Raw genomic sequence first — 24,935 nt, 5'->3', positions numbered from 1 at the left:
GTACAAAATTCCAAGGATTCTTAACACTCTGAAAGAAGAAATTTGTAAATGACATCTTATTCTGGAACTGTGCACTGGAAATTTATATGCCCTAACTGGGGGAATGCCTACCATAAGACCATAAGACAAAGGAGCAGAATTAAGCTATTCAGCCCATTTAGTCTGCTCTGCCATTCCATCATGGCTGATCCTAGCTCTCATTCAACCCCATACACCAGCCTTCTGGCCATATCCTTTGATACCCTGACAGTTCAGGAGGTGATCAACTTCCGCCTTAAATATACCCACAGACTTGCCCTCCACCGCAGTCTGTGGCAGAGCATTCCACAGATTCACTACTCGCTGGCTAAAAAAAGCCCTTCTTACCTCTGTTCTAAAGGGTCACCCCTCAATTTTGAGGCTGTGTGCTCTAGTTTGGATACCCCCACCACAGGAAACATCCTCCCCACATCCACCTTATCTGGTCCTTTCAACACTCAGTAGGTTTCCAGGTATTCTTCGAAATTCAGTCAGTACAGGCCCAAAGCTGCCAAACACTCCTCATATGTTAATCCCTTCATTCCTGGAATCATCCTCATGAACCTCCTCTGGACTTTCTCCAAGAACAACACATCCCTTCTGAGATATGAGGCCCCAAACTATGAAATCTGCTTAATCTCTCTCTATATACCTTAATTTCCACCTTCAAGAAAACAAAATAATTAAAACATCTCTGCTTGATCAACTGTACCCTTCATAAATATGGGGATGAAAATCTCTAGCATATGTGTTCCTACTAGGAGCATGTGAAACTGCACCAAAACTTCCTTACTTTTTTTTTTCAATAGACCTTGCAATCAAACATCCCTAATTACGTACTCCGTCTGCACATCTGGGCTTTCTATTTCATGCAAGAAAGCCCCCAGATCTTGTGGTATCACACCATTTTTTTTGTCATTCAAATAAAGGTAGTTGTTCAATGATCTTTACTGCAGATTTACCTATTGCCTGAAGAAAAGATTAGGACAGATTAAAGCAGGAGTGCAAGGAATTATAGAGAGGTTAGTTTAGCATCTGTTGTGAAGCTGGAAGTGCCACAACAACGACCTCTCACTCAAAATCAGCAAGACCAAGGAGGTGATTATTGACTTTAGGAGGAAGAAACCCGAGGTCTATTAGTCAGTCCTTCTCATCGAATCAGAGGTGGAGAAGGTCAGCGACCTTAAGTTCCTTGGTGTTATCATTTCAGAGGATCTGTCCTGGGTCTGGCTCATAATTGTCATTATGAAAAAAGCACAGCAACATCTCTACTTACTTGGAAGTTTACAAAGATTCATCATCTCATATAAAACTTTGACAAACTTCTCTAGAAATGTAGTGGAGAATATATTGACTTGCTGCATCATGGCCTGATATGGAAACACCAATGGCCTGGAATGGAAAAACCTGCAAAAATCAGTGGATGCACCGCAGTTTGTCACTGATAAAGCTCACCCCGTCATTGAGCACATCTGCTTGGAGCACTGTTGCAGGAAAGCAGCATCCATCATCAAGAACCCCACCATCCAGGCGGTGCTCTTTTCTCACTGCTACCATCAGGAAGAAGGATAAGGAACCTCAGCAGCCTCAGGACTCACACCAGCAGGTTCAGGAACAGTTATTGCTCCTCAACCATTTGATTCTTGAATCAGAGGGAATATCTTCACTTGCCCCATCATGGAACTGTTCCCATAATCTTTAAACTGTTTTTCAAGGGCTCTATTTTTTGCTTATTTATTTATTGTTATTATTTCATTTTTTTGTATTTGCACAATTTGTTGTCTTTTGCACATAGGTAGTTTGCCTGTGCTGTTAGGTGTGGTCTTTTATTGATTCTTCTGTGTTTCCTGTATTTACTGGGAATAACTGCAAGAAAATGAATTTCAAGCTTGTATATGACATATATGTGCTTTGATAACAAATTTACTTTGAACTTTAATTATAAATTTTCAGCTGATGCAGATAATGCTGACTTATGAAGAGTAATTCATACATGATAAAGAATTAGCTAAAAGGAGTTGATAAGAATGTCAGTGCATAGTATTAATATGGACTTTCAGAATGATTATTTGTGAACTTGGCTGGAGATTGATTATGATCCTGGCTGGAGATTGAATTAATGGCAAGAAACAGAGTGGAGATTTTCAAACAGGCAAAGTGTAACCTCTGGATCTGAACTGGAACCACAGTTAATTGTAATATTTATAAATAATTATCATATAAAAGAGCACATTACCTTAATTCCTGCATCACAAACTCTTTTCAACTCAATTCTTCTCCTTGGCAACTCTGAAATTGAATATAAGCATTCACAAATTTGATGTTATGCTTGGACCTGGCTTGAGCATCGGACAACATATTTGTGCTGTTATTTAGACTGCCTATTTTAGTCTTCTGACATCACCTGATTCCACTGTTGCTTCAACCTTGTTGCTGAAAACTATCCTCTTATTACCTCTAAACTTGGCGATTCCAAAGCACTCCTGGCTAGCCTCACATTTCACCACATTTATAAGCATTCACCAGAGCTTCACCCATTTACTTAATTTACTAATAAAGCCCTGTAATTAAAAGTTGCCATCTGATCTGCTTCAATACATTCTTTCTTTGATAAACAGATTAAATTTCTATTCCATTGTCTGAGTCATATTAGTCCTTGTTGACTTCTCTAAATTGAGCCTGGAATATCAATTTATGAATCCCAAAGACAGAGTCATAATGTCACAGAGCACAGAAGCAGTCTGTTCGGTCCACTAGTCCATGCCAACTATCATGGGCTCATTTACACTAATTCTACTCAATTTTCATCCCCTCACCCCCCGCCCCCCGGATTCTAGCAATCACATAAATTGGGGCAATTTGCATTAGATAATATATCAAACGACCCCTACTTCTTTTAGAAGTGAGAGGAAACCAGAGCAATCACATGGTCACAGAGAGAATATGCAAACTCCATTCAGCACCCAGGATGCTGGAGCTGAGAGGCAGCAGCTCCACTAACTGCATTTGTGATATTGAGACCAAATCTACGTTTATCTAAAATGTTCTGGCTAAGTTCTAAACTGTCAGGCCATTGCTGTTCCAGAAGTTCTGAGGTCTGTTCTTTGGCTAAAATACTAAAATGCCAACCTGACTGATCAGAGAAATTAATTATAAGAACATAAGAACTAGGAGTAGAATGTAAGGAGCTAGAATAAGAAGGTGTGGAGGGGAAGGAGTACAAGCTGGCAGATGATAGGTGAGGGGAAAGGTGCCTGGGTGGGAGAGTGGGGTATGAAGTAAGAAGTTGGAAGGGGATAGGTGGAAGATGTAAGGGGCTGAACAACAAGCCTTCTGGCTTCTGTCCCCTTTCTTTCTGGTTCTGATGAATGGTCTTGGCCCAAAATATCAACTGCTTATTCTCCTCTATAGATGCTGCTTGACCTGCTGAATTCTGCCAGCATTTTGTGTGTGTAATTCCAGAATCTGTGGGAGATTGCAAGATGACAACGAGAACATCCACCATCTTTGAAGCCACCTCTATTAAAATTCTGCAAAATAGTTCACAATTCTGCAATATTTCTTATTTTTAAGGTGACCAACTACTCTTGAATTATTTTATTTTGTAGTATCTGGCAGTATGGCTCCATTGTGTAGTGGTTAGCACGTCTACATGCAGAAGGTCCTGGGTTCAAGCCCCAGTGGAAGCAGTCATTAGTTTGTAGCAACGGTAGTGTAGCTGTTAGAGTAACGCTGTTGGCTAAGATCAGGGTTCAATTCTTGCCACTGTCTGTAAGGAGCTTGTGTGTTCTCCCTGTTATTGTGTGGGTTTCCTCCGGGTGCTTCGATTTCCTCTGACATTCCAAATGAGTACGGGTTAGAACCATGATGGCACCAGAAATGTGGTGACGTTTGTGGGCTCCCTAGCACAATCCTCGCTGAATTGATCTGTTGCAAATGATGCATTTCACTGTATATTTCAATGTACATGTGACAAATACAGTAAAACAAATCTTTTACTCAATACTACACATGCCCTTACACTTCCTCCCTCACCACCACTCAGGGCCCCAGACAGTCCTTCCAGGTGAGGCGACACTTCACCTGTGAGTCGGCTGGGGTGATATACTGCATCTGGTGCTCCCGGTGCGGCCTTCTATATATTGGTGAGACCCGGCGCAGGCTGAGAGACCATTTCGCTGAACACCTACGCTCTGTCCGTCAGAAAAAACAAGATCTCCCGGTGGCCACACATTTTAATTCCATGTCCAATTCCCATTCTGATATGTCTATCCATGGCCTCCTCTACTGTCAAGATAAAGCCACATTCAGGTTGGAGGAACAATACCGTATATTCCCTCTGGGTAACCTCCAACCTGCTGGCATGAATATTGACTTCTCTAACTTCCGTTAATGCCCCTCCTCCCCTTCACACCCCATCCCTTATTTATTTATTTTATATATTTTTTATTTCCCCCCCTTTTTTTCTCTCTTTTTTCTCCCTCTGACCCTCTCACTATAACTCCTTGCCTGCGCTCTACCCTCTGGGCTCCCCTCCCCGCTTCTCCTTCTCCCCAGGCTTCCCATCCCATGATCCTTTCCCTTCTCCAGCTCTTAGATCCACCCCTCCTCTCCTGTCTTCTCCTATCATTTTGGATCTCCCCCTCCCACTTTCCAATCTCTTACTATCTCTTCTTTCAGTTAGTCCTGACGAAGGGTCTCGGCCGGAAACGTTGACTGTACTTCTTCCTATAGATGCTGCCTGACCTGCTGCGTTTCACCAGCATTTTTTGTGTGTGTTGCTTGAGTTTCCAGCATCTGAAGATTTCCTCGTGTCTGCATCTTTTACTTAATACTTAGTGTCTTCAGTTTCTCGTTATGATGGATCATTGATTCTGTAATATATCTGACAGATTTTTCAAGATCTGTTTAATTCCTCTGCCATGTCCTTACTCCCCCTTAGTAAAGTAAATTTCTCTGTGTGCAAGAGGCCCAATTTGTGCTGTGTCTTAAAGGAATATGTCCCTTTTACATGCCTATATAAGCTCTTATTGTCTATTTTAATATATTTTTTGCCAGTGTATAATCATATTGAGGCGAGCATTCAGTCCATGACGATAGTGAGAGACGCTGGTTTAGCTTCACTGCCGGTTTTATTGCGACAAGCACAAAAACAGACCAGGGCATATGACCTGGGGAGAGAACCCACTTGGTCATATACAGATGGGAGAGGTGATGATCACACATCCTGGTTACAGACAGGGTGACCCACAAACACATACTGTATGTAAATAACTGTATAACCCAAGCTAAAATGTAACAATAAAAGAACTTGAACATCCCACAATAATCCCATGAAAACATTTTAAAACAAGAACAATAAATAGCACTGGCCACTAAGAATGCTAGGGCGAGCTGTTGACCAAACCCCCCACACCCCGGGAGCGCTACACTGCCCCCACCTGAGGGGTCAGCCGTCCCCAGCAAGCTCAGGGTCCACAATAAAGTCCAAAAGTCTCAGTGGTGTTCGACACTGTCAGCTGGGGTGCTGTGGCGTGTCTGTAGCATCCTCCCCCCGCCCCCCGATGGAGCACTGTTTGGTGTGGGAAGAGACAGAGGCGACAGAGGCCCCAGAGTGTGACTTCCTTCTTTCAACCCTGCTGGGAATGTGGTGGCCGATGGCTGATATGGTGCCAGCCTGTTACGGTACAACATGACGACCTTCCACTGCTCAGGAAAACACTCCCAGTATACCACACTGGAATTGCAGATGAGCACCTTTCTTGCCCCTTCCGATGGCTTCCAAACTTGGGGAATTGTTTTTTCTTCCGGGTGGGGCAGTAGATCCATATTGGGGCCCCCATCAGGTACTGGAGCTGCTCTTTCGGAGACCCACGTCCGAGGTTGAGTGTTGCCCCCAACACATCCACATGGGTTCCACAGCAGGACAGCAGGTCCAGGCCTATAATGCAGGGATCCTGGATGTGGGCTAGCCGCACCTCAAGCTTCACTGTATTTTTCCCCACTGCGATGTGCAGCTACCTCTTCCCTCTGATTGCTACACAGTCGCTGGTGACCGTAGCCAGCTGGACTACCGTTGTTGTTCACCCAGGCAGGGGTGTCTGATCTGTGTTGGTGAGGACACCCGGATGGATGATGGTGATGGTTGACCCCATGACTACCAATGCACAGCTTCTGATACCCTCCACCATGCAATCCACATATAAACCTTGCTCTTCATCGAAATAGCCCACCTGGAGAGGCGACATCAGAAAGATTCTGCTTGAGTTCATAGGTGGTGTGGCCCGCCCGTTGTTTCCAGATGGCTGTGCTGGGTTGTGGCATGGCGGTCCTGGTCCAAATAGCCTATCTCACCATACCGGTTGCAGATATCACTCCATGGCATGTGATGGGGCTAGTGTGGTGCTTGTTGGACCTGTCTTACGAGTTTCTCCATGTCAGGTTCCTCCTCTGCCTTGGTGACACAAGCCAGGGCTTATGGTGTATGGGACAATGCTGGAACAGCTGGGAGAGGTGTTGGCTAAAGTTGCTTCTGTCCTGTCTGCCTCTGCCGGCATCTCGCCAGCAATGATAGTGATGTCAGGCGAACGTGCTGCTGAAGGCACTCCAGTTTAGCGCCTTTACAAAAACGTGGCAGGCAAACTCTCCCTGGGCAGCAGGAGGGAACTGGGGTAGCCGTAAGAGCACAGTGACGGAGATCAGTCACGAACGCACCCAGGCTTTCTCCCACATGGTGCTGCCTGCTGCCCAGTTCTTCCCTCATTGCTTCCTCCAGTGGCCTCTGCCCGAAACACTGCTCCAGCGCTACTACGAGGGTCCTGTCGTCACGGTGCTCAGCTGCTGTTAGGTCCAGGAAGGCCTGCAGGGCACCCCTCCAGCACCAGGGCAAGGTGCGCCGCTGTCTAGGTGGGGCTCCATCCCATGTGCCATGCAGCAAGTTTGACTTGCGCCAGGTAAAGCTCCAGACAGTTGGCACCACTGTATTTGGGGAGCTTCAGGGTGGACTGTGTGGCGTGAATTGCTGAGGCCCAATGGTCTTCCTCTTCCTTCGGTGGTGTCGGTGGTATCTCCCATGTTGCCCATCCTCCCATGGCTGTGGTATCTTGGGTTCTCTGGTACGGGCCACAAAGGAGGAGGGTGAAGTACTCCACCATGTCCCCAGGGTTGGGGAGCCTGGGTATGCTCTCCTCATCAGGGTTCCCTGGGAAGGCACAATGTTCAGTTCCCAGGTCCGAGTCCTGTCTTTGGGAGATCAGCCCGGGGATGTGGAGGAGGCATACTGCTTGATCCCTTGACTTATTCCCCTGGTCTTAAGGTGCTCTGTCCGATGGCGTGGCTCTTCAATCTCGCTGTCAATTTCTAATCCCACTCCTGACACCAATGTGGAGAGCATTTGGTCCATGATGGCAGATGAGGGAAGCTTGCTGGTTTTATTGTGACGTGTACAGAAACAGACTGGGCACTATGACCGGGGGAAGAGAAGCAACTCAGTCACATACAGATGGGGGAGGTGATGATCACACATCTGTTACAGTCAGGTGATCCATAAACACAAGCGAATAACTGCATAACCCAAGCTAAAATGTAATATAAAAAACTTGAAAAACATTTTAAAACAAGAACAATACACTGGCCACTAAGAATGCTGGGGTGGGCTGTTGACCATGCCTCTCTCCCTGGAATGCTATGATATTCTACTTTGCTTTTCTTTATTAGTTCCTTAATCCTCTTCTGTTGAGTTCTAAAATGCTATCAAGGGCTGCTGCCGTTTTTGGCAAGCCTCTTTATTTAAAAGCATTTTTAATTTCTTGAGTCAACCACAGAATTAATCACTTTTAAATTTGTGTTCATGAACTGTGAAGGAATTTTTGTTTGCAACTTATGCATAATTTCCATTGCCACTGTGCCTTTCAATGCACTCTCCCAATCAACTCTAACTCAATTCTCCTTGTACCTTCATAGTTTTCTTTGTTTTAATTTAGAACCCCAATTTTCCATTAAGCTGTATCACATGAAAGGCAAATTTATGATGTAGGTATATATTTTAGTGTTATAACAATTGATGTTGTCATTGTCCTCTATGATGTAGAGCAAAAATAATAAAAATATTATGAATTTGGTTATCCCCTTCCACATATTATTTGATGCTACCAGTGTCGTGTTATATGCAAGATTTAAAACATAATGAAAAATCTTATGTGAAACTTTGCAATTGAGATATCATAGCCTGAGTGCTAAGTGCAGGAACATTTTAGAGATGTGCAAAAAACTGCCTACCGGATCTGAGGGGGACCAATATCCTTGCGGGCAGGTTTGCAAGAGCATTTGGGAGAGGTTTAAACCAATATGGTAGGGGGATGGGAACCGGTATGATAGAGCTGAGAATGAGCCAGCAGGTTTACAGGTGGATGATGTAATACGTAATATGAATGTAAGGAAGGACGAGCCAATGATTGGGTACAACTTCAGACAGAGGAAAGAGTTTAGTTGTACCAAGGAGACAGAATTCATAAGGGTGAAGAATGCAGGACTGAAAGTGCAGTATTTAAATGCACGTAGCATTTGGAATGAGGTGGACAGACTCATGGCGCAATTAGAGATTCGTTAGTATGACATAGTGGGCATCACTTGAGTCGTGGCTGCAAGAAGGGCATAGTTGGGAGTATAAAATCAAAGGATATACTTTGCTGGAAGGCATAGGCAGCAGTCTAGCTCTATTGCTAAGAGATGGAGTTACACTGGGTCAGAGAATGTCGAATCTTTGTGGGTGGAGTTAAGAAATTGCAAGAGTTAAAAAACCATTATGGGAATCATATATAGGCCTCCAAATAATAGCCAAGATGTGGGGCTGAAATTGCCAAGGAAGCTGGAAAGGACATGTCATAAGAGTAATGTCACAATTGTAATGGGGGACTTGAATATGGAAGGGGATTGGGAAAACCAGGTTGGTATCAGATCGCAAGAGAGGGAGTTTGCTGAACGCCTACGAGTTGGCTTTTTAGAGCAGCTTGTGCTCAAGTCTACTTGGGGAAAGCTATTTTAGGGTGGGTGTTCTGTAATAACTCAGGTTTTATTAGGAACTTAACATAAAGGAACCCATAGGAGGCAGTGATCATAATATGATTAAATTCATACTGCAACTTGAGAGGGAGAAGCATAACTCACAGGTATCAGTATCACAATGGAATAAAGGGAATTACAGAGAGAAGAGCTTGACCAGGTGGATTGGAGGGGGATACTGGCAGGGATGAAGGCAGAACAGAGGCGGCTGACGTTCCTGGAAATAGTTCATAAGGTGCAAGATAGATATGTCCCACAGAAGAACTTGTTCTCAAATGGCAGGGATTGGCAGCCATGGCTGACAACAGAAGTTAAGGACTGCATAAAAGCCAAGAAAAGAACATATAATGTTGCAAAAGTGAGTGGGAAGTTGGATGATTGAGAAGCTTTTAAAATCCAACAAAAGACAGCTATAAAAGCTATAAGAAGGGAAAAGATGAAATATGAGAGCAAACTACCCAATAAGTTATATAAAGAATACAAGGGAGGTGAGAGTTGATGTTGGACCACTGAAAATTAATGGTGGTGAGATAGTAATTTGGGGACAAAGAAATGGTAGATGAACTTAATAAGTACTTTGCATCTGTTTTCAGTGTGGAAGACACTAGCAGTGTGCCAGAGGTCTGTGAGTATCAGGGAGCAGAAGTGAGTGCCACTGCTATTACAAAGGAAAAAGTGTTAGACAAGCTCAAAGGTCTTAAGGTGGATAAGTCACCTGGACCAGATGGACTACATCCCAGAGTCCTGAAAGAGATTGCTGAAGAGATAACGGATGCATTGGTCATGATCTTTCAAGAATCACTTGATTCTGCATGGTCCTGGAGGACAGGAAAATCTCACTCCACTCTTTACAAAGGGAGGAAGGCAAAAGAAAGGAAATTATGGGCCAGTTAGTCTAGCCTCGGTGGTTGGGAAAGTGTTGGAGTCTATTATTAAGGATGAGTTTTCAGGGTACTTGGAGACTAGAAATAAAATAAGTCAAAGTCAGCATGGTGTCTGTGAAGGGAAATCTTGCCTGACAAATCTGTTAGAATTCTTCAAGGAAGTAACAAGTAGTGTGGACAAAGGAGAGACAGTGGATGTCATTTACTTGGATTTTCAGAATGCAGTTGATAAGGTACCACACAGGAGGCTGCTTAAGAAGATAATATGCTCTGACATTACAGGAAAGATACTGGCATGGTTATAGCAATGGCTATCAGGCAGGAGGCAGTGAGTGGGATAAGGGGGCCTTTTCTTGTTGGTTGCCGGTGACTAGTGCTGTTCCTCAGGGGTCAGTATTGGGACCTCTGCATTTCACATTGTTTGTGAATGATTTAGATAGTGAAATTGATGGCTTTGTGGCAAAGTTTGTGGGTGATACAAAGAGAGATGAAGGGGTAGGTGGTGCTCAGGAAGCAATGCGATTGCAGGAGCACTTAAAGAAATTGAAAGAATGGGCAAAAAGGTGGTGCCAGATGGAATAGAGTGTTGGAAAATGTACGTTAATGCATTTTGGTAAAAGGATCAATAGTGCAGACTATTATCTAAATGGGGAGAAAATGCAAACATCAGAGATGCAAAGGAACTTGGGAGACCTAGTGCAAGACTCCCAGAAGGTTAATTCACAGGTTGAGTCTGTAGTAAAGAAGGCAAATGCAATGTTGGCATTTATTTCAAGGGGAATAGAATATACAAACAAGGAGATAATGCTGAAGTTTTGTAAGACGCTAGTCAGGCCACGCTTGGAGTATTGTCGCAAACAACAGGAATTCTGCAGATGCTGGAAATTCAAGCAACACACATCAAAGTTTCTGGTGAACACAGCAGGCCAGGCAGCATCTCTAGGAAGAGGTACAGTCGACATTTCAGGCCGAGACCCTTCGTCAGGACCTCGTCTGTACCTCTTTCTAGAGATGCTGCCTGGCCTTGGAGTATTGTCAACAGTTTTGGGCCCCTTATCTCAGAAAAGATGTATTGTAATTGGAGAGATTGTAGAGGAGGTTCATGAGGATGATTCTGGGAATGAAGGGGTTAACATATGAGGAGAGTTTGGCAGCTTTGGGCTTGTACTCATTGGAATTTAGAATATGTGGAGATCTCATTGAAACCTACTGAATGTTGAAAGGACTAGGTAAGGTGGATGTGGAGAGGATGTTTCCTCTGGTGGGGGTATCCTGGACTAGAAGACACAGTCTCAAAATTGAGGGATTACTCTTGAGAACAGAAGTAAGGAGGAATTTTTTAGCCAAATATTGGTGAATCTGTGGAGTGCTGTGCCACAAACTGCGTGGAGGTTAAGTACATGGGTATATTCAAAGCAGAAGTTGATAGATTCCAGATTGGTAGGGGCATTAAGGGATATAACTATATAACAATTACAGCATGGAAACAGGCCATCTTGGCCCTTCTAGTCCATGCTGAAATATTACTCTCACCTAGTCCCACCGACCTGCACTCAGCCCATAGCCCTTCATTCCTTTCCTGTCCATATATCTATCCAATTTAACTTTAAATGACAACATCGAAACTGCCTCAACCACTTCTGCTGGAAGCTTGTTCCACACAGCTACCACTCTCTGAGTAAAGAAGTTCCCCCTCATATTACCTCTAAACTTTAGCCCTTTAACTCTCAACTCGTGTCCTCTTGTTTGAATCTTTCCCCATTCTCAATGGAAAAAGCCCATCCATGTCAATTCTATCAATCCCCTTCATAATTTTAAACACCTCTATCAAGCCCCCCCCCCCAACCCTCTACGCTCCAAAGAATAAAGACCTAACTTGTTCAATCTTTCTCTGTAACTTAGGAGATGAAACCCAGGCAACATTCTAGTAAATCTCCTCTGTACTCTCTCAATTTTATTGACATCTTTCCTATAATTTGGTGACCAGAACTGTGCACAATAGTCCAAATTTGGCCATACCAATGCCTCATACAATTTCAACATTACATCCCAACTCCTATACTCAATGCTCTGATTAATAAAGGCCAGCATACCAAAAGCTTTCTTCACCACCCTATGAGATTCCACTTTCAGGGAACTATGTACCATTATTCCTAGATCCCCCTGTTCTACAGCATTCTTCAATGCCCTACCATTTACCATGTATGGTGAGAGAACATGTGTATGGAGTTGACTGGTATCTGGGATCAGCCATGATGAAATAGTGGAGCAGACTCGATGGGCTGAATGGCCTAATTCTGCTCCTATGTCTTATGGTCTCATAGTCTCATAGTCTAATAAAGTGCACAGTGCAGGTAAACAGTAAGATGCAAGATCATAATGAGGTAGATTGTGACATCAAGAGTCCCTCTTTTCATAGGGAGCCATTTAGTAATTTTATAACAATGAGATAGAAGCTGTCCTTGAGCCTGGTGATACATGCTTTCAGGCTATTGTATCTTCTGCCCAATTGATGAGGGGAAAAGAGAAACTGTCCCAGGTTGGTGGGTCTTTGATTATGCTAGATGCATTACTGAGCCAGAGAGAAGTATTGTCCATAGAGGGAAGGCTGGTTTCTGTATCCACAACTTTCTGAAGCTTCTTGTGGTCATACATAGAGCAGTTGCTGTACTCAAAGTTCAAAGTAAGATCTATTATCCGAGTACTTACATATCACCACATACAATCCTGAGATTCTTTTTACTTAGCCAATCTATTAAACAATAACTGTAAACATCAGGAACTATAAACTGTAAACAATCTGTGCAAATGCAGATATAAGTAAAGAACAGTAAATAACGAGCATAAAATAACAATGTAACAGAATCCTTAACTGAGTGTAGCTATCCGCTTTTGTTCAAGAGCCTGATAGATGAGGGGTAGTAATTGTTCTTGAACCTGGTGGTGCGAGTCCTGAGGAACTTATACATTCTACCTGATGGCAGCAGCAAGAAAGGAGCAAGGCCTAAGTAGTGAGGATCTTTGGTGATGGATGCTGATTTTCTACAGCAATATTTCATGTAGATGTGCTCAATGGTTGGGAGGTTTTAGCCGTGTTGTACTGGGCCTAATCTATTACCTTTTGTCAGATTTTCCACTCAAAGGCATTGGTGTTCCCACACCAGACCGTAATGCAGCCAGTCAGCACACTTTCTACCACACATATATAGAGGTTTGCCAAGGTTTTTGATGACATGCTGAGCCTCTGCAGACTCCTGAGGAAGTAAAGGTGCTGTCATGCTCTCTAGACAATAATATTTATATGATGTGTCCAGGACAGTTCCTCTGAGATAGTGACAAAGAGGAATTTAAAGTTACTGACCCTCTCCAGCTCTGATCCCCCAATGATTACTGGCTCATGGACTTCTGGTTTCTCTCTCCTGAAGTATACAAACAATTCCTTGGTCTTATTGAGACTGAATGAGAGGTTGTTGTTATTACACCACAGAAGAACTAGATCCTTTTTCATTCAGCCAAGTTTTCAACCTTCCTCCTGTATGCTGATTCAACACCCCCTTTGATACAGCTGTATGTATGCATTCATCCATGCATTGAGTTAAGAATGGCAGAGCAGTTGCCATATCAAACCATGATTCATCCAGACAGAATGGTTTCTGTTGTGCATTGATAAAAATTGGTGTGGGTCACGCCAAATTTCTCTTTCTTCCTGATGAAGTAGAGGCCTTGGTTAGCTTTCTTGACTGTGGCATCTATATAGTTAAACCAGGATAGGCTATTGATAATATTCACTCCTAGGAGTGTGAAGCTCTTTGCCCTCTCAGGACATGAGCATGTGTACCGCCCGTCCCATTTTTTGAAGTTAATGACCTGCTCTTTTGTTTTGCTGATGTTGAGGGGCAGTTTGTTGTCATGACATCATGTTACTATGGCCCACTATAGTGGTATCATCTGCATTTTTTATTAGATGGAGTTAGAGCAGAATTTGGCCATGCAGCCATGAGTGTACAGAGAGTAGAGTAGTGGGCTGATGACACAATCTTTTAGAACACTGTTGTTTAAAATAATCATTGCAAGTATGTTTCTACTTACCTAACTGACTGCACTGTGTTGGCAGGAAGTCAAGGATCCAGTTGCGAAGAAGATGTTAACTCCTCATGTCTGGAGTTTGGTGATAAGTTTGCTTGGAATTATAGTATTGAAAGCTGAGCTGTAGTCAATGAACAATAGTGTAGGTGCCTTTACTGTCCATATGCTCCAGAGATGAGTGTAGGATCAGGGAGATAAATAATTTGTCTGGAAGGCAGGAGTTGATACCCTCTTGAAGTACTTCATGATGGTAGATGTCAGAACCATTTTGTTTTTCCTAGATATCGGAATGATAGTGGTCTTCTTAAAGCAGGTGGGAACCACACTTCGAAGCAGGGTGAGATTAAAAATGTTTGCAAATAACTCGAAGATTCGGACTTGACTTAACAACTGAACAAACAAAAAATAACTCCACCAGCTGACCTACACAGGATTTAAGGACACAGTCAGGGACTCCATCTGGGTCAGATATTTTCAATGGGTTCATTCTCTGGAAGACTGATCTTATGTCTCCAGCAGTGACTATGGGTTCAGGTGCACTAGAGGCTGTCGGGGGTGGGGCTGACAGCTGGTCTGGGATTTGATTTTGGATTGGTACACCCTTAGCATCTCTGACAGCTTTACAGAGATCGTATCTTGGCTTCTTGTAAAGGTCAGCGTCACTTGATTTGAATTTGCAGACCTGGACTTAAATAGGAGTGTGCAACACCCAGTTCATCCATGCTTTTCAGTTCAGGAGCACCCAGATTGTTCTCTTTGGTACACAATCCTCAACACACTTAATGATAAAGTTTGTGACAGAAGTAACATACTGATTTAGGCTGGCAATTGAGTCTCTGAATATAGACTGGTCTTTTGACACAGAGCAATTGCATAGAAGCTCATCTGTTTCCTCAGAGCAGCACTATATTACATTCTGTACTGTATCCTCTCTATTCAGCTTTTGTTTGTATGCAGGGTGTAGGAGCATAGCCTGGCGATCTGATTGCGATGGATGGCGGTGGCTGAGTAGGCATCTTTAATCGTTATATAACTATGGTTGGGGGTTTTTGGGCTATTGGTGTGGCAGGAAATGTGCTGGTAGTATTTTGGTAACACATTCTTGAAGTTGCCCTGTTTGAAGTCGCCAGCAATGATGGGAAGGGACTCTGAGTATCCTGTTTCAAGGCTGTTGACCACAGAATATAACTTGTTGAGTGCAAACTTCATGTCAGTCTAAGGTTTTTTATTTTCTTCATGATTGAGGATGTTTCTTACAAAGCTGGCATTTAATTGTTCATCTGCAGATGTCCTTGAAATGAGGTAATTAAAATTCAGCGATGGTGGGTCTTAACTCAAGGGTAACAATCACAGGTTTCTTGACTTATCCAAATCAGTTGGATATTTACAACAAAACAGAAGTTTCATGATTACTGATACTAAGTTTGCTTTTTAAATTACATTTTTTAGTCATAGTCATACTTTATTGATCCCGGGGGAAATTGGTTTTCATTACAGTTGCACCATAGTAATTAAATAGTAATAAAACCATAAATAATTAAATAGTTAAATAATTAAATAATTAAAATAATTAAATAGTAATATGTAAATTACACTAGTTACTTGAATTTAAAAGAGCTGGAAACAAGTAATTTAACTGCTATGCTATGATAAGCATACTTAAATTGCTAAAGAAAATATATTAACAGAGTTGTTCCTTCCTGCTATTTAGAAATTCTTTCAACTTATTATAACTTTTTTTTTAGAACTTTGCACTACAAAAGAAACTCACAGCTTCTCGTAAGACTCAGAAAATGGAAGTACCTACTAATGATGAAATGGATTTAGGTGAAAAGTTTAAAGATTATCAGGACAAGAATAAACTTGAGAGAAAAAGGCAATCTGCAAAGTCTAAGATAAAGGATGCAAAGAAAGAAGAAAATATCCTTAAGATCAAGGAGTCATCTCATCAGCAGATGTAGGTAACCAATGGTGAAATATTACTGTATTAATGTATCCATGTGCAGCTTGATATTAAAGTAACAAGAAGTACATTTATAGTCATAAACCTGGAAATTTTTCAGTTGTATACATTTTTCATTTCAGAAAATGAGTGCAAAATTTGTTTTATAATTAAGTTTTCATGCACTCTCAGAGTCTCATCTCACCCATTTGTACCTCCTCATCTTCTGGTTACCATGTTTAAGGAAGGAAATGAGGACCTTAAAAGGATATAGAAGAGATATACCAGAATGATTCCAGAGATGAGGGATTTCAACTTAGAATTAGACTAAAGAAGCCAGGAGCAATGAAGTTGATAATAAACTTGATAGAGGTATAAAATTTTGAAAGATTTAGATAAGGTAGAATAAAACAAAACAAACTATTTTCCCATTAGCATTAATAGATGTACATGGCAAGATGTATTTAAAGCTATGGATAGAAGGATATTAAAGAACAGCATTTTTATGCAGCAGGTGATGGTAATCTGAGGATTGCTGCCTACAAGGGTGGTTCTAACAGATGTGGACAGTGATTTCAAAATAAAAGTTGTCGAGCATTTGAGGGAACTAAACATGTAGAGCCATGTGAATGGGACTCATTAATTTGCTGTGTAGATGCTGGCAGGAACTCGATAGGGCAAACAGCCTTATTGCTGTATTGAGCCAAATGATGTTGAGATCATTTACAACATCTGTTGTATCTCGTGTGTTTTGATTGAGGTCTGTCTTTTATGCTTGCTAACTGTATAGCCACCACTGTGATCCATCCCATTCCTGCACTGAATTTTTGCAGTGGCATGATTCCTAAACATTGCTAGTATTGCTATTGTTGTCCTCCTGCAAAATGCAGCAGGCCATGAGCAATGCCTAGGCTGCAGGTAGCACAAAGTAAGAGCTTAACCAATCAGATATTTGGAAACAGTTGGGACAAGATAAAATATTTTTTTTAAAAATCGGCAATTAAAATGATACATTTATTTTGAAATACATTAAGCTATTAAAGACATAAATATAATCTTTTAAATCAAAGGGGCTGCTCTAAATTGTTAGTTCAAAATTCAAGGGCCACATAGGAAGTGAATATATTGACCTCATTTTGGTAAGCTTACTTAGTGGTGGATCAGATTTGCACACATTTTTATACTTTATATTTTATACTTTATTGTCACCAAACAATTGATACTTGAATGTCCAATCATCACAGCAATATTTGATTCTGCGTTTCCCGCTCCCTGGATTACAAATATTAAATATTAAAAATATTAAAAATAGTAAAAATAGTAAAAATTAGTAAATATAAATATTTAAATTATAAATCATAAATAGAGAATAGAAAAATGGAAAGTAAGGTAGTGCAAAAAAACCGAGAGGCAGGTCCGGATACAGGTGTCCCCTGCTTTTCGAGCGTTCGCTTTACGAAACCTCACTGTTACGAAAGACCTACCTTAGTACCCTGTTTTCGCTTTCAGAAGGTGTTTTCACTGTTACGAAAAAAAAGCAGCGCGCGAAAAAAGGCAGCACGCACCCCAAGCAACCGCTCTCCCCTGGATTCAGAACTGCATTCTCGCCGGCATTGCTTAAACACGTGCCTGTGAGCAGCCGTTTGCAAGATGAGTTCTAAGGTATCGGAAAAGCCTAAAAGAGCTCGTAAGGATTTTACACTTAGCATAAAACTAGACATAATTAAGCGTTTTGATCGTAGTGAATGAAGTAAGGACTAAGTGAGTTTGGCTTGTGGAAACTGACGAACATGGTGTTGAAGTGGTTTTGGCATCCCATGACCAAGAACTGATAGAAGAAGAGCTGATGCAATTGGAAGAGGAAAGGATAACAATTGAAACCGAATACTGTAGCGAACAGACCGAAAGTGAAGTCGTCCAGGAATTGAACGTGAAGCAACTGTGTGACATTTTCGCTGCAATGATAAAGTACGACTTTAATTTTGAAAGGGTAGGTAGGTTTAGGGGTTATTTGCAGAATGGTTTGAGTCCTTACAAAGAACTGTATGATAGAAAAATGCGCGAGGCTCAGCAGTCAAGCAAACCTTCCGCATCTGCCACAGCAGACAACGAACCTTGACCTTCGACATCGAGGCAGGCAGTCATAGGAGAAGATGAGCTGCCTGCTCTAATGGAAACAGATGACGAGATGACACCCCAGTGTCCCACCGCCCCGCGATTCGCGGAGAATGCAGCGATAGCCGGGAGGCACACAGCACATCTTTAAGAAAAAAGCCGAAATAAACATGCTAATTAATTAGGTGCCGCCCGACACGTAATTAATTAGCATGTTTATTTTGGCTTTTTTCTTAAAGATGTGCTGTGTGCCTCCTGGCTACCGCTGCACCCCTGCATGCTTCGCGGCAATGTATCGGTCGGTGGCCTGGAGGGTGGGGGCCACTGCACCACCCAACCTGCGATGACTCAGTCTAACACACCATCATCAGTGTGCTCAGCGCAGAACCAATTCCGGCAAGTGATACTACACTGTACATACATTATTTCTACTTTATATAGGCTGTGTATTTTTACGTGTTATTTGGTATGATTTGGCAGCTTCATAGCTTAAAGGTTACTGGAGAGCACTTGCGCCGTGTTTTTGCCAACAGCACTTGCATGAGATTTTCACTACGGAGAACAGTGCAGTAATGATTGTGGAAAAGCATTTCTACTTTATATAGGCTGTGTATTTATCATATCATTCCTGCTTTTACTGTATGTTACTGTTATTTTAGGTTTTATGTGTTATTTGGCATGATTTGGTAGGTTTTTTTTGGGACTGCGAACGTTCATAAATTTTTCCCATATAGATAAATGGTAATTGCTTCTTCGCTTTACGACATTTCGGCTTACCAACCGTTTCATAGGAATGCTCTATCTTCAGATGGCGGGGGAAACCTGTATTTGGAGGGTACGGCCCAGATCCAGGTCAGTGTCTACCATCCTGAATATTGCATTCCCTTCAGATGTGCCAGGTAGTTACCAGCACTTTCTGGGTCTAAGATTTGCATTTTGGACTTTCTGTAGTGTTATGTGCACAGCATGTGTCCTAAGATCCCATTTGCTTATTTATGCTGTAGGTTTCTGGACATGATTATAGGTATGGAACAGAGAATTCTCATTTCCTTTCTGGTGACCATATTTGATAGAAGCTTTTGATTAAACTACTCTGAAATGTCCTGCAAAGGATTTTTGTTGTAATAAATCATTTTTGTTGCATTGGAGAAAATTACTTATAGCTAAAATGTTCCTTTTCACCATTTTGGACCTTTTATTGCAAATCTACATTTGATAGTTGACACATGATCCTGTAAGATGGCAGCACGCTCAGACGGCATCAACCAAAGGTATTATTGTTTTTATAAATGTGTTTTGTATGATTTTAAGACTAGGCATTAAGAACTGAAAATATTGCAGTTCTGCCCCATGAGCAAGTTGCTCATTGGTGGAGGAACTGAAGGGGCTGTACTTGGTGTGGACTGTGATGCTACCTCTGACAGAGAGGCATCAGTGTATGAAGGAGGTGTGCAGTCTAACAGCTAGTGATCGTCTTAGTCGCTTTTTTTGGACATTGGTGGTGTGGAATTTTGCAAGCAATTCATTGGTTTATTCACAATGATGGGGTTGGACAGTGGGGAGCTGTGTGGCTTTAGTTATACCAAAGACTAGGCCTCAAGCCATTTTCAGACACCCGGGGGAGGAGTCGGAGTCAGGCACTGCACCGGAGTGCTCAAGACAGTGTTGCTCAGTGTCATATGCTGGAGCGGTGCAGGCCCCCTGTGTTTGCTCGGCAGAAGACCAAGCTTTATTGTGTTCTACTGCAGACTGCTGCAACATTCATGAACTCAGGAACGGACTATTTTTTTTGTGTGACAGTGTTTTACTGCTGTCTTATGTGCTATATGTGCCTTGAGCTGTGTTTGTCTGTTGGTACTGTGTTTTGCAACTTGGTCCCGAGTAACACTGTTTCATTTGGCTGTATGCATGGATATTCGTGTGAAGTTGAATGATAATTAAACTTGATTTGAACTTGAACTTGAACATGATCATCACTTCTTCAAGGATACTTTGCTAGTAGCACAATGTCTATATGCCCATGCTGAAACACGACAAAAATGTAAAGACCTTGGTTACTCTTTGCTGTACCACGAACATATAACAATTACAGCACGGAAACAGGCCATCTCGGCCCTTCTAGTCTGTGCCGAACTCTTACTCTCACCTAGTCCCACCGACCTGCACTCGGCCCATAATCCTCCATTCCTTTCCTGTCCATATTTCTATCCAATTTAACTTTAAACAACAACATCAAACCTGCCTCAACCACTTCTGCTGGAAGCTCGTTCCACATAGCTACCACTCTCTGAGTAAAGAAGTTCCCCCTCATGTTACCCCTAAACTTTTGCCCTTTAACTCTCAACTCATGTCCTCTTGTTTGAATCTACACCATTCTCAATGGAAAAAGCCTATCCACGTCAACTCTATCAATCCCCCTCATAATTTTAAACACCTCTGTCAAGTCCCCCATCAACCTTCTATGCTCCAAGGAATAACGACCTAACTTGTTCAACCTTTGTAACTTAGGGGATGAAACCCAGGCAACACTCTAGTAAATCTCCTCTGTACTCTCTCAATTTTATTGACAGCTTTCCTATAATTCGGTGACCAGAACTGTACACAATACTCCAAATTTGGCCTTAGCAATGCCTTATATAATTTCAACATTACATCCCAACTCCTATACTGAATGCTCTGATTAATAGAGGCCAGCATACCAAAAGCTTTCTTCACCACCCTATCCACATGAGATTCCACCTTCAGGGAACTATGCACCATTATTCTTAGATCCCTCTGTTCTACAGCATTCTTCAATGCCCTACCATTTACCATGTATGTCATATTTTGATTAGTCCTACCAAAATGCAGCACCTCACATTTTTCAGCATTAAACTCCATCTGCCATCTTTCAGCCCACTCTTCTAACTGGCCTAAATCTCTCTGCAAGCTTCGAAAACCTACTTCATTACCCACAACGGCGCCAATCTTCGTATCATCTGCATACTTACTAATCCAATTTACCACCCCATCATCCAGATCATTAATATATATGACAAACAACATTGGACCCAGTACAGATCCCTGAGGCACACCGGTACATACCGTCCTCCAATCAGACACACAGTTATCCACCACTACTCTCTGGCGTCTCCCATCTAGCCACTGCTGAATCCATTTTACTACTTCGATATTAATGCCTAATGATTGAACCTTCCTAACTAACCTTCCGTGTGGAACCTTGTCAAAGGCCTTACTGAAGTCCATATAGACAACATCCACCACTTTACCCTCATCAACATTCCTAGTAACCTCTTCAAAATATTCAATAAGATTTGTCAAACATGACCTTCCATGCACAAATCCATGTTGACTGTTCCTAATCTGACCCTGTCTATCCAGATAATTATATATACCATCTCTAAGAATACTTTCCATCAATTTACCCACCACTGACGTCAAACTCACAGGCCGATAATGGCTAGGTTTACTCTTAGAACCCTTTTTAAACAATGGAACCACATGAGCAATACGCCAATCCTCCGGCACCATCCCCATTTCTAATGACATTTGAAATATTTCTGCAAGAGCCCCTGCTATTTCCACACTAACTTCCCCAAGGTCCCAGGGAATATCTTGTCTCTACCCGGAGACGTATCCACTTTTATATTCCTTAAAAGCACCAGTACTTCCTCTTCTTTAACCATCATACTTTCCATAACTACCCTTCTTGTTTCCTTTACCTTACACAATTCAATATCCTTCTCCTTAGTGAATACCGAAGAAAAGAAATTGTTCAAGATCTCCCCCATCTCTTTTGGCTCTGCACGTAGCCGTCCACTCTGATTCTCTGAGGGACCAATTTTATCCCTCACTATCCTTTTGCTATTAATATAACTGTAGAAACCCTTTGGATTTATTTTCACCTTACTTGCTAAAGCAGCCTCGTATCTTTTAGCTTTTTAAATTTCTTTCTTAAGATTCTTTTTACATTCTGTATATTCCTCGAGCACCTCATTAACTCCAAGCTGCCTTTATTTATTGTAGATCCCTCTCTTTTTCTGAACCAAGTTTCCTATATCCCTTGAAAACCATGGCTCTCTCAAACTTTTAACCTTTCCTTTCAATCTAACAGGTACATAAAGATCCTGTACCCTCAAAACTTCACCTTTAAATGACTTCCATTTCTCTATTACATCCTTCCCATAAAACAAATTGTCCGAATCCACTCCTTCTATATCCTTTCGCATCTCCTCAAAGTTAGCCTTCCTCCAATCATAAATCTCAACCCTGGGTCCAGTCCTATCTTTCTCCATAATTATATTGAAACTAATGGTATTATGATCACTGGACCCAAAGTGCTCCCCAACACATACCTCTGTCACCTGCCCTATCTCATTCCCTAACAGGAGATCCAACACTGCCCCTTCTCTAGTTGGTATCTCTATGTATTGCTGCAAAAAACTATCTTGCACACATTTGACAAACTCCAAACCATCCAGCCCTTTTACAGAATGAGCATCCCAGTCTATGTGTGGAAAATTAAAATCTCCCACAATCACAGCCTTGTGCTTACTATAAATATCTGCTATCTCCTTACAAATTTGCTGCTCCAGTTCTCGGTCCCCATTAGGTGGTCTATAATACACCCCTATAAATGTCACAACACCTTTCCTATTCCTCAATTCCACCCAAATAGCCTCCCTGGACGAGTCCACTAATCTATCCTGCCAGAGCACCGCTGTTATATTTTCTCTGACAAGCAATGCAACACCTCCCCCTCTTGCCTCTCCTATTCTATCACACCTGAAGCAACGAAATCCTGGAATATTTAGTTGCCAATCACACCCCTCCTGCAACCACGTTTCACTAATAGCTACAACATCATATTTCCAGGTATCAATCCATGCTCTAAGCTCGTCCACCTTTCTTACAATGTTCCTAGCATTAAAATAGATGCATTTAAGAAACTCTCCACCTCTTACCCTCTGTTTATCCTTAATGGAGCAAACAACTTTGTTATCTTTTTCTTCCTTGTCCCCTACATCTTCGGTCTAAGTGCTCCTGATCTCTGTCCCCTGCCTATCCTCCCTCACACACTGTCTACTAGCTTTCTCTCTTTGTGAACTAACCTCCTCTCTTTGAGTCTCTTTAATTTGATTCCCACCCCCCAACCATTCTAGTTTAAAGTCACCTCAGTAGCCCTCACAAATCTCCCCGCCAGGATATTGGTCCCCCTATTATTCAAGTGTAACCCGTCCTTTTATTGCACAGGTCACACCTGCACCAAAAGAGGTCCCAATGATCCAAAAACTTGAATCCCTGCCCCCTGCTCCAATCCCTCAGCCACACATTTATCCTCCACCTCATTGCATTCCTACTCTCACTTTCGCATAGCACAGGCAGTAATACCGAGATTACTACCTTTGCTGTCCTTTTTCTCAACTCCCTTCCTAACTCCCTATATTCTCCTTTCAGGACCTCTCCCCTTTTCCTACCTATGTCATTGGTACCTATATGTACCACGACCTCTGGCTTCTCTCCCTCCCACTTCAGGATATCTTAGACGCGATCAGAAACATCCCGGACCCTGGCACCAGGGAGGCAAACTATCATCCGGGTCTCTGGACTGCGTCCACAGAATCGCCTATCTGACCCCCTTACTATCGAGTCCCCTATTACTACTGCCCTCCTCTTCCTTTCCTACCTTTCTGAGCTACAGGGCCGGAGGCACGGCCACTGTTGTTTCCCCCAGGTATGCTGTCCCCCCCAACAGTACTCAGACAGGAGTACTTATTGTTAAGAGGCACAGCCACTTGGGTACTCTCTATTACCTGTCTCTTCCTCTTCCCCCTCCTAACCGTGACCCACTTGTCTGCCTCCCGTGGCCCCGGTGTGACCACCTGCCTGTAACTCCTCTCTATCACCTCCTCACTCTCCCTGACCAGGCGAAGGTCATCGATCTGCAGCTCCAGTTCCCTAATGCGGTCCCTTAGGAGCTGCAGCTTGGCGCACCTGGCACAGATGTGGACGTCCGGGAGGCTGGGAGACTCCACGACCTCCCACATCCGATACCGAGAACAACAAGCTGCCCTCACACTCATACTTCCCCCTCTCCTCAAATAGCAACAAAAAATGAATACCAAACCTTTCCTCGCCTCGCTCGTGTCTGCCTAAGCCCGTTGAGCCAAAGCCCTTAAGCCTTCACTCTGCTCTCGGGTCACTCCACTGCCCGCAAACTACTCTGCCCGCTGTATAAGGCTGTATTCCTTTTAAATCTTCCACGCTTCACTGCCCGACGTCACACGCCTGCATAGTCCCACCTCTCTGAATGCCAATGAAAAAAAAATGAAAAATTCAAAATGGCTTCCTCCATACTCCCGCTCCAATTCTCAGACTTCCTTCTCCGAATTAAACCCGAATCAGGATTTCTGTCCAAATTAAGTAGATTACATTTCCAAATTAAATAGTTTACATTTGGATAGTTTCTTTATTGGCTTGACATTAATGTCCTCCAGAATTCTTACTACTGTAATCTATCAAAGCAGCTGTCATTGTAGGCTTCACAATATTGTTACACCCTTTCCCTCTGTATACCTCTCTTTGTATTTGCATTTTTGATTAAAAACATATTGAATGCATATTCCAATATGCTTTGCTGCTTCTGGGTTTGATTACTGCAGAATATAGGAGACTGAAAACCCTCCCCTTTAGGCTGATTAGTATGAGTGTTGTCTCTTCAGCGCAACCTTGCCTGTCTGAGCAAGGAGATATATGATGTGCATATTTGTTTTCATTGATTAACATGTGTATGTGCACAGAATTAGAGGAGCTCTCTTGGCTCAGCAATG

At 42.5% G+C, this 24,935-nt stretch overlaps 1 protein-coding gene across 1 annotated transcript in view; it reads left to right on the top strand.

Moving 5' to 3' along the window:
* Positions 1–24,935, top strand: part of odad2 (outer dynein arm docking complex subunit 2) — a 277,448-nt gene that overhangs the window by 71,487 nt on the left and 181,026 nt on the right. The window contains exon 8 of the mRNA XM_063042406.1: positions 15,794–16,005. Coding sequence (XP_062898476.1) covers positions 15,794–16,005 — 212 coding nt within the window. The remainder of the gene's footprint in view (positions 1–15,793; positions 16,006–24,935) is intronic.

Source organism: Mobula hypostoma, chromosome 3 (assembly GCF_963921235.1).
Source record: "Mobula hypostoma chromosome 3, sMobHyp1.1, whole genome shotgun sequence".
Taxonomy (NCBI): domain Eukaryota; kingdom Metazoa; phylum Chordata; class Chondrichthyes; order Myliobatiformes; family Myliobatidae; genus Mobula; species Mobula hypostoma.
This window is presented reverse-complemented; position numbering and strand designations above follow the sequence as displayed.